Source organism: Emys orbicularis, chromosome 7 (assembly GCF_028017835.1).
Source record: "Emys orbicularis isolate rEmyOrb1 chromosome 7, rEmyOrb1.hap1, whole genome shotgun sequence".
Lineage (NCBI taxonomy): Eukaryota > Metazoa > Chordata > Testudines > Emydidae > Emys > Emys orbicularis.
The window spans coordinates 22,848,183-22,860,762 of NC_088689.1; the positions used below are offsets into that span (position 1 = coordinate 22,848,183).

Sequence of the window (12,580 nt, forward strand, 5' to 3'; positions counted from 1 at the left end):
CGTGTGGTTATTTCTTAAGCATGGACTTCAAAATAAATCTTCAGAGCTTTTCTCTTAAAATGCATTACATCTCATTACAACATTAGATGGACTAGGAAATAATATAAGATTAAAATTCATTCAACAGACACATTGCCATTTTGTACTAGAGCTCTCTAAAGTGAATTGTAGCCTTGTATTAAATCCAGGGCCATTTATTAACATCTCTATAATATCTGAATACATAGGAATTATTTTTTAATTTCACATTAATGTCCAGTTGTTGTAAAATGTTGATGACAAAAAGAATTGTAAAATATATAAAAGATTCATATAAATGTGTCTTTTCATTTATAAACTGAAAAAGGCCTCTGTAATTAGTGGATTCATTTTTCTTGTTCCTATAAGAGAAATAGGGATATCAACAAGTAATTTATTTTGCTTCCCTAGTTACAGTAAAAGCTGTGTTATCTGGCACTTTACCAACCAGAAAGCTCTAGAAACCGGCATTTCTGATATCTCCCAATACAAATCTTCAATAGGGTTGCCAGGTGTCTGGCTTTTGACCAGAACACTTGGTGGAAAAGGGACCCTGGCAGCTCCGGTCAGCACCACTGACTGGGCCATTAAAAGTCCAGTTGGCGCGGCCAATGGGAGCCGCGGGGCTGGCGCCTGTGGGCAGAGGCAGCGCGCAGAGCTGCCTAACTGAGCCTCTGCCTAGGAGCAGCAGGGACATGTTGCCGCTTGCAGGGAGCCGCCTGAGGTGAGCGCTGCCTGGATCCAGCACCCCAAACCTCTCTCCCGCACCCAAACTCCCTCCCAGAGCCCATACCCTGCACACACACACAGACCCCGCACCCAAACTCCCTCCCTACATTGGTAAGTATAACTCTAGGTTAACTGGAATTTTTGACTAACCGGCACCCATCATTCCCCCAACATGCCGGATAACAAAGGTTTTACTATACTAACCTTAGAACAATTCTGTTTAATGATTTATATAATTGCATGTACGATGAGCACATCTGTACATTTCCTTCTTCTCTTCTCATACTTCATCTGGTAGGCAGATGATACATATCATTATCTGATTTTGTAGGACATCTAAAATGGATATCGAGCAATTCTACCTCCTACAGCTTTGGTAAAGAGCCAAACAGAACTAGATTCAAGATTCTTGAGAAATAGGATTTGTTTTCTCTCCAGTATAGAACAAGTGGTGGTTCCATTTGGTATACTTCTTTCCACAGCCTTGTCATAGCCAAGCAGATGGGGGCTGGAGGCTGGAGTCATGACCTCCTAAAACACGGAACATTTCCAGTAGGTTTGGTTAGTAAAGGATTTTCACTTACAAAATGGAATCAAGTATTATTCCATTGTCAGCTAGTAGTGCTGCCATGACAGACAACCAAAATAGGCTTCTCTTTTTTAGAAAGAATGTCAAGGCTATACAAAAAGGGAAGGTTGTGTTATCAAGGTAAATCCTATCTTCCCTTATGCACTATAGACTATCAGGGTTGGAAGGGACCTCAGGAGATCATCTAGTCCAACCCCCTGCTCAAAGCAGGACCAATCCTCAATTAAATCATCCAACAGATTTTTGCCCCATATCCCTAAATGGCCCCCTCAAGGATTGAACTCACAACCCTGGGTTTAACAGGCCAATGCTCAAACCACCGAGCTATTCCTCCCCAATATTTTGCAGGACTCATTGAACAATTATTTCAATATAAAAATGTGTATTCTCCCATCAATATGAAGGATATTTGTACAGGTGACACTCTCTGGGCTAAATCATACTCTTAGGGATATGGATGCAACACCTCAGGTGTCACTGAGAGCAGAATTTGGCCCATTAACATTAACCAGGAGTAGTGGCATGTGTCAATCACTTGCCCATCAGGAAAATAGTCCCATAGGGCCAATTTTCAGAATCATAGGGTTAGAAGGAACTACAAGGATCATCTAGTCTGAACTCCTGCCAAGATGCAGGATTTGTTGCATCTAAACAAGGGGTAGGCAACCTATGGCACGCGTGCCAAAGGCGGCACGCGAGCTGATTTTCAGTGGCACTCACACTGCCCGGATCCTGGCCACTGGTCTGGGGGGGTCTCTGCATTTTAATTTAATTTTAAATGAAGCTTCTTAAACATTTTAAAAACCGTATTTATTTTACATACAACAATAGTTTAGTTATATATTATAGACTTATGGAAAGAGACCTTCTAAAAACGTTAAAATGTATTACTGGCACCTGAAACCTTAAATTAGAGTGAATAAATGAAGACTCGGCACACCACTTCTGAAAGGTTGCCGACCCCTGATTAAACCATCCAAGATGGATGGCTATCCAGCCTTCTTTTGAAAACATCCAGTGAATAAGCTTCCACAACCTCCTGAGGCAGTCTGTTCTATTGTCCTACTATTCTTACAGTTAGGAAGTTTTTCATGAGATTTAATCTAAGGGTATGTCTACACCCAGCCGCTAGTTCGGCGACTGGCAATCGAAGTTCTGGGTTCGACTTATCGCGTCTTGTCTGGACGTGATAAGTCGAACCAGGAAGTGCTCGCCGTCGACTGCGGTACTCCAGCTAGACGAGAGGAGTACCGCGGAGTGGACGGGGGAGCCTGCCTGCCGCGTGTGGACCGAGGTAAGTTCGAACTAAGGTACTTCGAACTTCAGCTACGTTATTCACGTAGCTGAAGTTGCGTACCTTAGTTCGATTTGGGGGTTTAGTGTAGACCAAGCCTAAATCTGCTATGCTGTAGTTTGAACCCATTGCCTCTTGTCCTGCCCTCTGTGGCAAAAGAGAACAACTTTACTCTATCTTTTTTTATGGCAGCCTTTCAAGTATTTGAAGACTGCTATCATGTCCCCACTTAATCTCCTCTTTTCCAAACTAAACATCCCCAGTTCCTTTAGCCTTTGCTCATATGGCTTTCATTCCATCCCTTTGATCATCTTTGTCGCTCACCTCTGGATCCTATCTATTCTATCAGTGAACAAGTAGGTGGGAAATCCATTTGAACACACGATTACCCACTCTATCAGAATAAGTGGAAGGTTTTATTTGTTATTTTAGTCATAGAGGTCAAACATCTTTATGCAATGGGCAAGCTTGTGATCTTCAGCCATGGTGTTCCTGTGATTACTGATGATGTAGCATGGAACAGCTTCCAATGAACAGAGTCACCAGAAAGATTCTCCTCCTTTGCCACTTTGTTTTCCTTGTAAATTGGTTCCGTAGCAGAATTCATTAGACTAATGTAACCAAATCTCAGATACTCAAATAAGCAACAAAATTAATAGCAAGTCCTTTTATGCAGAAAGTCTACTGGTATATCAGACTAGCTAAGTAGATTCTAGTAAGTAACTATTGTCTTGCACAGACCCATACAAGAAATTATTAGTTTAAAATATATGCCCAGAATACCATAACTCTTGGTGTCCTGTGATGTAATGATTTTGGCCCTAACTGATGTATTCTTTTCAGATAAAACTGTTGGTGCCAACATCATAGAGAGCCTTTATATCCTGCACAACTAAAACATTGTGCATCCTTAATTTTGACCCCTTTCTGAATACACCTCTACCCCGATATAACACTGTCCTCGGGAGCCAAAAAATCTTACCGTGTTATAGGTGAAACCGCGTTATATTGAACTTGCTTTGATCCGCCGGAGTGCGCAGCCCCGCCCCCCCCCTCCCGCACCGGAGCACTGCTTTACCGCGTTATATCCGAATTCGTGTTATATTGGGTCGCGTTATATCGGGGTAGAGGTGTAATGTGAAAATTAAAAACCAGTGGAAAATGGTCTGCTAGGACTCTGATCTTCCTATTGAATAGGTAAGGCCTTACCTGCCTGACAGACCACACAAGTGCATAACATTCTCTTTCTCTGGCAGAGTAATGTTGTTCAGTGGGAATCACTTTTTTTACTTAAGAAAGCAAAAGGATGCTTTTTATTGCCTTTGCCTGCTTGCATTAACATGGCCTGCATTAGAGGCACCAGTACAGAGTTCAAATACCTTATCAAAGTTTGGACTGCCTAGGACCAATTTCACTGACAGAATTCTTTTCACTTTATTAAAGCCCCCCTGACAGGCTGTAGACCAAACCACCTTGTCAGGAGGTCTTTTTGAAGAGGGCTTCTAATAGGGTCTGCAAACCCCAAACTGAGCATAGATAGAAGGGGGAGGAGAGCCTCTCCTGTTTACAGACCACACCTCTATGCAGCTGCCTGTCAAGAAGGCAGGCACCCACAGCTGCAGCCAATAGAGGAAAGGAGGCCTGCTCTAAAGGAGAGAATACAGCAAAGGAAGAGAAGGCAGAAATGCTTGGGACAGCAAAGGGGTAACATCCCTACACTAGACTGCTTCCGTATACACAGCTCAGAGACTGACACAGACTGCTGGACTCAGTTAGAGGTGAGAGTCTAAGAACTGCCTTGAGCACAGGCAAACTAAGGAGGGCCAGACAGGAGCAGCAGATCACAGCAGGAGCTGGTGACAGGGCTGTAATTGCAAACATGTTGCTGCAACCTTCCCCAAACCTGTGGTAATTAGCCAACCCTATAAAAGACTGAACTTGCACTTTGGTTTGGGGTACAGACCAGTTCTATTTTTAACGGATCTGGGCAAATCTAGCTTCTTCCTACCCAATGACCTAGATTATGGAGTTTTCCCTCCTATTTTACACTTACTCTATTTCTGAGTCTCTTTGGCTCCATTTCCTTATGATCTTGCCAGGCATTGCTAAAGATTACAATATCATCAATGTTGTCCTGAGCGAAGTCCTGTAACCTGACTAATATTTGATTAACAAGCCTCTGAAATATGGCTCCTGCATTAATTATTCCAAAGTTAACACTTTAAACTCAAAGTCTTGAATTAGTAATGAAGGTGGATTATTTTTTCTGTGCTTCACTGTCTAAGGGGATTTCTAATACCCTTTTATTAAATCCAGGGTACTTAGGAACTTTGCCCTGCCTAAAGCATCTAGCATGTAATAGATTCTGGACATAAGGTATGCATCAGAAACTGTGCCAATGTTAAGCTTTCTGTAATCAACACAAAATCTTATGGTTCTATCCTTTTTGGGGACCATAGCTACTGGAGAAGCCCTGGGACTGTTTTGACTCTGTAATTATTCCCATTTCCAGCATGCTTGCTATTTCCTTACAAACTTGCTGCTGCATTTTATTGGTTGTTTGGTATGGTTTGCTGGGTGCAAAGGCTGTAGGCCTGCAATGTTATGGACCATTTAGGATCATTTTGTGAGCCTGGCCTACTGGAAAATATCTAAGGGTGACTTTTCAGCAGAGCCATAATCTCTCTCTTCAGTCCAGGTTAACATTTCATATAAATCCATGCTCTCCGGGGGGTATCACTATGACATTCAGTCATCAAATCAATAGAAGGGGCTGTGTCTCAGTCCTCTGCACAGCATATCATGTTTACAATGGCTTTTCCCTCTATTTCAGTGCCACCCTCCCAGGAGTCCCTTAAGCAATCCAGGAGACTTCTGACCTTTCTCCCATATAGGACGCCAAATGGGGCAAAACTGGTGGACTCTTGGAGCACCTCCCAATAAGCAAACAAGAGATAGGGTAACATTACATCCCAGTCACTTTCCCTCTTGCTTGCATGCATTCTTAGCAGAAATGTTAGGGTCCAATTGAACCTCTCAACTAATCCATTTGTTTCTGGGTGATATGGGGCAGATTTCAGCTGTTTAACCCCCTACACACATCCTCCATAACTCACCAAATAGCTGAGATGTGAAATTTGACCCATGATCTGATAAGATCTCCTTTAGAAAATCTACCCTGCTAAATATAGTAAATAGTGCCTTACCAACTGTTTCAGCGTCCATATTTGACAGAGCAACTGCTTCTGGATACCTGTTGGCAAAATCTATCACCTCTAATATAAATCTTTTCCCCCTTTGGGCTGGCCTGGGTAATGGCCTATGATATCCATAGCAACCCTGATAAATGCTTCATTGACTAACAGTAAAGAATGCAAAGGAGCCTTGCAGAGACCTACATACTTTTTCTGCTTTTGACATAAGTCACAATCCTTGCAGTATTCCTTTACCTCATTTTGAATATTTGGCCAACATCAATTTTTCTTTAGCCTTTCATATGCCCTTTCCATTCCCAAGTGACCAGCAAAAGGGCAAGCATCATTAACTCAGCATGAAGCTTCTGTTCTTCCAAACCAGGACCTGCCTGTGTGGTTCCGCAAGGCTCCCAGAAGCAGCGGCATGTCCCCCCTTCGGCTCCTACGTGTAGGGGCAGCCAGGGGGCTCCGCGTGCTGCCCCCATCCCAAGCACCAGCTCCACAGCTCCCATTGGCTGTGGTTCAGCCAATGGGAGCTGTGGGGGTGGCGCCTGTGGACAGGGTAGCACAGAGCTGCCTGGACATGCCTCAACGTAGGAGCCAGAGTGGGGACATGCCGCTGCTTCCGGGAGCCGCCTGAGGTAAGCGCTGCCCGGAGCCTGCACCCATTACCCTCTCCCGTGCCCCAACCTCCTGCCTCAGCCCTGATCCCCCTCTTGCCCTCCGAACGCCTCAGCCCAGAGCACCCTCTCACCCTCCGAACCCCTCAGTCTCATCCCAGAGCCCCCTCCTGCACCCCAAATCCCTCATCCCCAGCCCTATGCCAGTTTTAAATGCAGTTACATACTATTGTTTCTTACCTCAGGAGGTCCTCTCTTCAAAGACTTACCTTGTGGTTCCTTTGTCTCTGTAAATCCTCAGGCCCACACCTGTCCCAGCCTGTAAACATAGCCTGTCTCCACGGATGTCCATTGTTCTGAGTGCTGACTGAGTTAGCCCTGATGCTTACCTCAATTTAGGTGACATACTTTACTTCAACAGTTTTGGAATGTAATATTTTGCATATCTCAAACTATTTCTTGTACAAACATCTTGCAATAATTATGATGACCAGTGGACCTCTGGCTTGTGGTAGAAATATCACATGCCACCCTTTGGTGAACTAGTATGTAGACATCAGACCCCGGGGATCCCTGTAAAACTCTATGCACCAACTGTGAACCAGGGACTTCTATCTGCCAACTGGCAGAGGGCACAATATTGTTCTGCTGGAACTCACATATTAGGACTAAAAAGATGGATTAAGCTATACACAGAAATTGGGCTGGCCTATTCAAAACTGAGGAACAAATCATAATTTCTAATATTCAGCGATAAAATGTGAGTGTCCTTACTTAAGTTATAAGGGTTTGGGCATACAGACTTAGCACCGGTTAATTCTGTTTAAGTCAGTGGAACTATACTAGTGTATAACTACTGATATCAGAATCAGGCCTGTGAATTTTCCATATTAAATAATATCAAATGGCAAAATTTCTCTTTCATTGTAAAGTGTGTGCAAATTTAAAATAGAATCGTGCAAACTTTGGCTGTAATTCTAAACCTTATTCTTTGGTTGCAAAGACTCTACACCTATAAGGCTTTTTCAGGTGGTTTGAAACTTTATCAAGAAGTAGCATTTTTCCCTGAAGTCCTATGATTTACTACAATAACCTGACTGTAGAACTGAAATGGGTGTCAGAACTGTTTGGATATAATGTAGGATATTCAGTTCTTACAAGATTAGAATGAGAAATTAGGTCTGCCACAGAGATTATTTTTGTTGTCTTAAACTACGGCTTCATATCATATCATATCAAATGTTCCCAGCCAATGACTTGCCTTAGGCATCTTGTTCATTAACTGTGCTCCAAAACTCATTTCTCTGATAGAATTTTCATTGCAAACTGCTACATATTTATCCTTTAGATTTAGGAAATTACTCTTGGAGAAAATAAAAACATTTGGGGCATCTAGACTTTCATAAAACAAAATGATGAGTGAACTTTAATTGAGGTTTTTAAAAATTCACTAAATTTAAGCAATTTGCAAAATTGGTAAATATAACTCCATGGGGGTGTGTGCAGAAAGTCAAACCAACACATCGCAGAGCAGTGTATTTAAGATTTTATGATCACAAGGGTGAAAAATCTAGGTTTGAAATTTTGATCCTATTGAAGTTAATGGAAATTTTGCCATTGACTTCAATATGATTAGGATTTCACCCTTGGAAACTCCCTGAACAGAATTGGCCTGAGAGAACTAGGAAAGAACAGTTTGAAAGATATTTTATGTGGCTTCAGTCAGTGGGAGATCAAGCTTGTGGGTGCACTGAAGGCCAGACTCCTTTACCCTTGCTCACAATGAGTAGTAACTTACTTCAGTTAGTTCCATAGATTGCAATGAGACTGCTTGTGAAGTAAGTTACTACTGCTCCACATGAGCAAGGCTGGAGGATATCTAAATGGCCTATACAAATAAATGCTCTTGCAAAAAGGGAGGATGCTTTTAAAAAAATCTGGTCCTAAATCTCAATCCAAATTAGGAGTTTAGAAGCTAAGGGTCAAATTCTGATCTCCTTCACATGAATACAAATCAGCAGTTTACTCTACTGAGGTTAATGGAGTTACTTCTGATTTACATTGGTGTACTTCAGATGAGAATTTTGCCCAATAAATGTGTAATAATCCTATTAGTTTGTTCTCACAGTAGAATTTATGACACAATGAAGACCGCTTTATTAATACTAAGCCATGATTTTGTAAATGCTTTGAAATAACAATATAAAAAAGATCACATTTGGATTATTATATTTGTTTATTCCATTTGATATGAAAATTGGTAGATTTTACTTCCAAAATGTACAAATACAGATTTAAATATTGTTGGAGGAATTAATTACAGATGTTTTTAATTATGTAATCTTTACACACACATATTTCTTGCTGGAAACCACTGCATGGGTCTGCACCACTTCTTCATATGCCATTTCTATAAATACTTTATGCTCATAGAAGCAAGCAGAATTATATGTTATAGTGAAGAACATGTAAAAAGTATTATTACTGAGGTTCTAAATATTGCTTTCTACAAGGTAACCCTGTTATTTGGGTTCAGTACATAAACAGGAATGAACTCCTTCAGAGCACTAAAATATTGGTCCCTTTTGGTGCGTTAACCATTAATTTAAAACTGCTGCTCATATGATTGTGGTAATGCCATTTCAGCTAGTTTCTAAACATAACAAATAATGATATTCATTTTTCTAGGATTTTACTCTCAGGAAATCAATGAGTAGAATACTTTGGAAAAATAAGTTTCCTATGTCTTGAAAACCCAGTTCTATTGCTAAAACGGTATATATATTTAAAAGGTGAAAATAAATACCATTGTAATCCAATGTTTGCATAAAAGTTTCTTAAAATTATTTTCTCTGGGTAAACCAACTATAAGATGATAGTCCTAAAGCAGTTTGCTCATTTATAGGTTCTCTCTTGGTTATTTGGAAGTTTCATTCAAATCCTACTGAAGTACAAATTATCTTCCTTTACATAGATAGTTAAAGGTAAGAAAGATGTCTCCAGGTAATTAAGATAATGCTAAATTTTATGTCTTATCTAATAGTCAAAGACATTCAAGATCCAATGGTCTCCTTTGTCACTCCGTATTTCTTTGAAGAAGCTGGTCCAGTAGTTGCTAGAGGGTAAAAATAAGAACAAACCCTTAGGTCACAATTTAGATGCGTGGTTGGGACATATAGAAGAAGCCACAGTGACCACTATAATTAAGGGTTGCATTAACAGTTTCCATTCTAATCTACTGACTTCAGTCACTTGAAACTTTCACCCTTCAGCCACATATGTTCCTGGTTCGGTCTCTCCTCAACAGGCATTGTGTGTGTGTGTAAAACTGTTGATATTTGAGTATGAGAGCAGTGAATAAACAATACCTTCCTATTATAAAAAAATTCTTGTGACTCCTCATGTTTGAAAAGTTCTAGTGTCAAAATAGCTGGGGGTAGAGAACTGAAAGATACAACTGTGCACATCATCTGTACTAACCTTTTTGTCTCTGGTTCTCCCATTGCACCATGTCCACATGCAGCAGTGCTCACAAACATTTTAGGGCTTTTGGAGTGTTGCATCTATCTATCCCACGGTTCCTAGCAAAGCTCCCTGGAACAGGTTGGGATGTCTATGGCATATAATCTCTATTTGCACCTGCTGCTCTTTTTCATTTATTCCATTGGATACTTGATCTCTGTGCAGGACAGAGGCATCAACACTAGGGTGACCAGACAGCAAATGTGAAAAATCGGGACAGGAGGTGGGGGAATAATAGGAGCCTATAAAAGAAAAAGACCCCAAAATCACGACTGTCACTATAAAATCGGGACATCTGGTCACCCTAATAAATGAACCATGAGGCTATACCCTGCTAAATCCTTGCTTTTGCAAATTCATGGCAGAGAGTCACCAGTTTCCCCATAAACACCTGCCAGAGCAACTCTGGACCTGGAGGCTTGGGATAATGAACTCTGACATCTTTGACTAGTGGCTCTTGAGGAGATAAGGAGTTTGGTTTCATTATTTCATAAATGTACTCATTTTTATTATCATTTAACATGTATATTGCATTGTTTTAGTTTTTCTTCCTCTTTTTGCTTTGTTTTGTAACTGAACTCATTTTTCCTCCTCTCTTGCATTTCCTTCTACTAGCCAGAAATGGGAGCCAGATGCTTTAGACCGGGGTATAGAGATATGGTTTCCCTTTGAGCCCACCATTCAGGGGAGAAAAGGGTGTGACCAGTAGTATTGAAATACAATGGTGAAATGGAATGGTCCAGTGGTTAGGGCACTGGCATGGGACTCAGAGATCCAGGTTCACTTCCCTGTGTGATCTTGGGCAAGTCACTTAAACCCAGGTCTTCAAAATGTATTTAGGAGCCTAACTCCCACTGATTTCTCCTTTGAGGATCTGGGTCTTAGCCTCTCAGGGTATGTCTACACTGCAATAAAACACCCGTTACTGTCCTGTGTCAGCTGACTCAGGCTTGGGCTGCAAGGTTAAAAAACTACAATGTAAATGTTCGGGTTCAGGCTGGAGCCTGGGCTCCTGGACCCACCCAAACATCTACACTGCAATTTTATAGGCCTGTAGCCTGAGCCATACAAGCCTGAGGCAAGTGACATGGGCCAGCCATGTGTGTTTTGTTGCAGTGTAGACATAACCACTATGTTTCAGTTCCCAGTCTGTATAATGGAAATAATAGCACTTCCCTACCTCACAAAGGCGTTATGAGGATAAATACATTAAAGATTGTGAGGTGCTCAGTATAGAAATGCATAAAATAGGTAGGTAAGTGGATTTACTTGGGGGTTATGGGACCAGAGGTACGATTTTAGGGCAGTTATAACCAAATTAGGCCTATTCACAATGGAACCATTACCTTTTTGAAGACCTCCACCCGTAGTCTGTTGCTCTGTATGATTATTCGTTTCTGTTTTTCTTCTTCTTTCTTTTTCACTTCAGGCAAGTTATTATAAATCCTGGCATAAATTCAGAATGTAAATTTTAACATATCATTCTACAGTGTCACCACTAACTTAATTTCTCAAAGTGGAAAAAATTCTTCTAAGCGATCACTGGTATTATTATGCATTTGTAAATACCTGAATTAGATTTCATACAGGTATCTATTAGCAATAGCACTGGTATCACAATGAAAGGTTTTGAACTGAGAAACTTGAGAAATGGTCTTTATTCTGAAATGATTAAATGAAAGTAGAGGGCCAGGTTATTTCAGTTATGTCTGTGCAATTCTGGAGTAACTTCACTGAGCTCGGGTGGAGATCATCTAGATTTATAGCAGTGACTGAGACAAGAATCTGGCCCATAAGCTTGTTGTAGATATATCACAGGGGTAGGCAACCTATGGCACGGCACGCGAGCTGATTTTCAGTGGCACACACACTGCCCGGGTCCTGGCCACTGGTCCGGGGGGGGTCTGCATTTTAATTTAATTTTAAATAAAGCATTTTAAAAACCTTATTTACTTTACATACAGTAATAGTTTAGTTATATATTATAGACTTACAGAAAGAGACCTTCTAAAAACGTTAAAATGTATTACTGGCACGCGAAATCTTAAATTAGAGTGAATAAATGAAGACTCGGCACACCACTTCTTAAAGATTGCCGACCCCTGATATATCACAATACAGATTCCAAGCAATAACCTTCAGTGATTACTAAAAAATGTGTAAGAAAAATAAAATGATAATTATATTAACTGATAAGTTTTTCTCACTGTCACTGTGATCCTTTCACCAGAAAACAAAATAGTCAATTCTTAATGTAATTGCAGTTCTTGGTTACAATCATAAAATTAACGTTGGGTCTGATCCTTTTCCCATTGCAGTCAGTGGCAAAATTTCCATTGACTCAAGTGGGAGCAAGATTAGGCTCTCTGTAACACATATCTTCTTACTCAGCAATTCTACTCTTTGTGTGTATTCTGATCTAAATCACAAGTATTCAGACTTAATTAGTTTAGTGGACTATAAAACTTTCCTTTCCCCCCCAACCTATTTTGCACTACAGCGTCCCTATAGCAGCCTATTCTGGCTTATAATTATCAGTGGTGTTTTATTTTTAAGGACAGTGGGACAGATTCTGATCTCTGTGACATTAGGGTACATTCAGAAAAACTTCTTG

The 12,580-nt window shown here is 40.8% G+C and overlaps 1 protein-coding gene across 1 annotated transcript in view; it reads right to left on the reverse strand.

Annotated features, from left to right (window-relative positions):
* Positions 1-9,520: 9,520 nt before the first annotated feature.
* C7H10orf90 (chromosome 7 C10orf90 homolog) overlaps positions 9,521-12,580 on the reverse strand; it is a 114,375-nt gene continuing 111,315 nt past the window's right edge. The window contains exons 8-9 of the mRNA XM_065408545.1: positions 11,313-11,412; positions 9,521-9,559 (exon numbers count right to left, since the gene is read on the reverse strand). Coding sequence (XP_065264617.1) covers positions 9,521-9,559; positions 11,313-11,412 — 139 coding nt within the window. The remainder of the gene's footprint in view (positions 9,560-11,312; positions 11,413-12,580) is intronic.